Raw genomic sequence first — 2,179 nt, 5'->3', positions numbered from 1 at the left:
CCCCCGAGGCCGCGCTTGGCCACGGCGCAGGGAAACTCTGCCCTGCCTGCCCAGCCGCGGGCTCTTCGGGGTCTCCCGGTCTCCGCAGCCCCGGCCTAGGGGGCCGAGGAAGTGTTCGCTCGTGCGAGAGGCAGCGGCGAGGCCGAGACTGCGCCCGGCTGTGCCCGGACACCTCGGCGGGTTGCCCGTGCGGGGCGGAAGGACTCGTGCCGGCTGTTTCACTCCGACGGAGTTTCCTCGCCCGTTCTCGTGTTTTGCCTCCATTAGGAAAGTTGCAGCTCTCCCGGCTACCAGAAGCCCTGACAGGCAGAGCCGGGACAATTGAAGCCTCCCGCCTCGGCACCCCGTGCCCCAGGGGCAGGAGGCGATTTGCATGCGGACTTGTCTCTGGCAGCAGCCACTGCCCGTCAAGCCTGACGGACAAACGCCCCCCTCTTTCCGCCCCCCCGGGCCGGAAAGCCCCTCCCTCGCCGGCACCTCCCGTCGCCTGTCAGTCGGAGTGGAGCGCGGCGCGGGGAGCGGAGGCGGCACGGCAACGGCAGGGAGCGAGCGAGAGAGGGAGAAAGCGAGCGAGCGAGCGAGGAGCCGGCTCTCCCCTCCCTCCCTTCCTTCCTCCTCTCCCTCCCTCCCTCCTTCCCCTGCTCCCTCCCTCCGTTCTTTCCGTTTCTCTCTCTCCCCCTCATTCTCGCTCTGTCTCACCCACCCCGAGCTGCCTGTTTCTCTTCCCTTCTTCCTCCGTCACACACACACACACACACACACACACACACACACACACACACACACACACTCTTTCCCCTCTACCTATTTTTCCGTCATTTGACTTTGCATCTCCAGGCGGCCGCTGGCTCCTCTATGAATCCAGTCTATTGATCTGTCACCCTCCCTCCACCCCCGTCCCCTCCCAGCTCCACTCCTGCACCTGGAGCAAGGCAGGAGCGGCAGCCGAGCAGCATGTCCCGAAGGAAACAGAGCAAACCCAGGCAGATCAAACGTAAGTTTCCTGAGGGGGGCTCCCTCTAACAGACTTTTATTTATTTCCTTCTTGGGAAACGGGAGAGAGGTGGCTGAGGGGAGCAATAGGGGGTCCAGAGTACAGACTGACCGCTTAAACTTTGCCAGAGAGGCTGAGGATGGGGAGAGAGAAAGGGGACGGGAGCGAAAGCCAGGAGCTCCTCTGATGCAGAGTGAGAAGCCTCCTCACTGTTTCGTTTCTGCTCCTTTTGAGCTGTTGCTGCCTCCCCGTAGTCTCTTCAAACTATTTCACCGAGTTTCGGAGTGGGATCCCTCATGTTTCCTCAAGTTGAAGCAGCGCAGGGAGAGCAGCATAAAATAGTTCGCGAACACCGTACAACTAAGCAACTTTCTGTGCGTGACGCGTGCGAACAGACCCATGCCGAGCCTGGGCTGCAGTAAGTACTGGCGTATCGCAAAAAGTGTGGGAAAAAAGGACTAAAAAAGTTCCCGCGGGGGAGCCCCTGGGTAGCGGCGCCCCGCGGGGCCCTGCCGTCGCCCCGCGGCGCCGGCCCCACGCGGCTGCCCGCGCCGCTCCGCGCCCGGGTCTGCGCTGCGCGGACCGCCCCGTCCCTCCAGGGCTGCGTGTGCGGCCGCGCCGCAGGCACAAACTCCTCTTTGCTGTTTCCGAGGAGTTCAGCATTTCTGAACTGTGTTTCTGTACTGGGAAACAGGTGCGCGCAAGGCTTGTAGTTGAAAGATACTTTGCCGAATAGCGTTCATAGTTCACTTTTCCTGCCTGTGATACACGACAGTCTTAACTTCATAAACTTTTCTGTGCCTTCGATTATTCAGCCGAATAAGCCTAGCGATCGGCACTAGAAGAAGCGTCAGGCATGTCAAAAGAGGGACTATTGATCGTTTTGTTCTAAAATCAGTGGTACTGATCTGATGTATCTTCACTGATGTTCTGTATTACAGAACTCCGTTCAAAGTAACCGTCATGGGACGTGGAGAAGTTCTTTCAGTAGTATTTTCTTATTGATTTCTGACTTCAAAATGCTTATTAGTAGCTCACTTCGATGGAATGTGTATTAAATTGGCAGAGCGATTTAGCAAAGAAGAAAATGAGCTTCATGTCAAATAAGGCTGGTCATTGTACGGTATTCAAATAGTATTGGCTGAGCACCCCTGCTAAGTGGAAATTACATTTTAACAATCTTTA

The 2,179-nt window shown here is 57.5% G+C and overlaps 1 protein-coding gene across 3 annotated transcripts in view; it reads left to right on the top strand.

Moving 5' to 3' along the window:
- The first annotated feature begins 221 nt into the window (after positions 1–221).
- ZFPM2 (zinc finger protein, FOG family member 2) overlaps positions 222–2,179 on the top strand; it is a 314,096-nt gene continuing 312,138 nt past the window's right edge. Inside the window, exon 1 of one of the 3 annotated variants that reach the window (XM_064507621.1) lies at positions 222–994. In XM_064507621.1, coding sequence (XP_064363691.1) covers positions 955–994 — 40 coding nt within the window. In that variant the 5' untranslated portion in view covers positions 222–954. Of the gene's footprint in view, positions 995–1,089; positions 1,413–2,179 lie in introns of those variants that run through there. The other 2 variants (XM_026119623.2, XM_026119624.2) reach the window with 2 other exon arrangements.

The sequence above is a fragment of the Dromaius novaehollandiae genome, chromosome 2, assembly GCF_036370855.1.
Source record: "Dromaius novaehollandiae isolate bDroNov1 chromosome 2, bDroNov1.hap1, whole genome shotgun sequence".
Lineage (NCBI taxonomy): Eukaryota > Metazoa > Chordata > Aves > Casuariiformes > Dromaiidae > Dromaius > Dromaius novaehollandiae.
The sequence above is the reverse complement of the archived record's forward strand: the minus strand, read 5'-3'. Positions and strand labels throughout refer to the sequence as shown.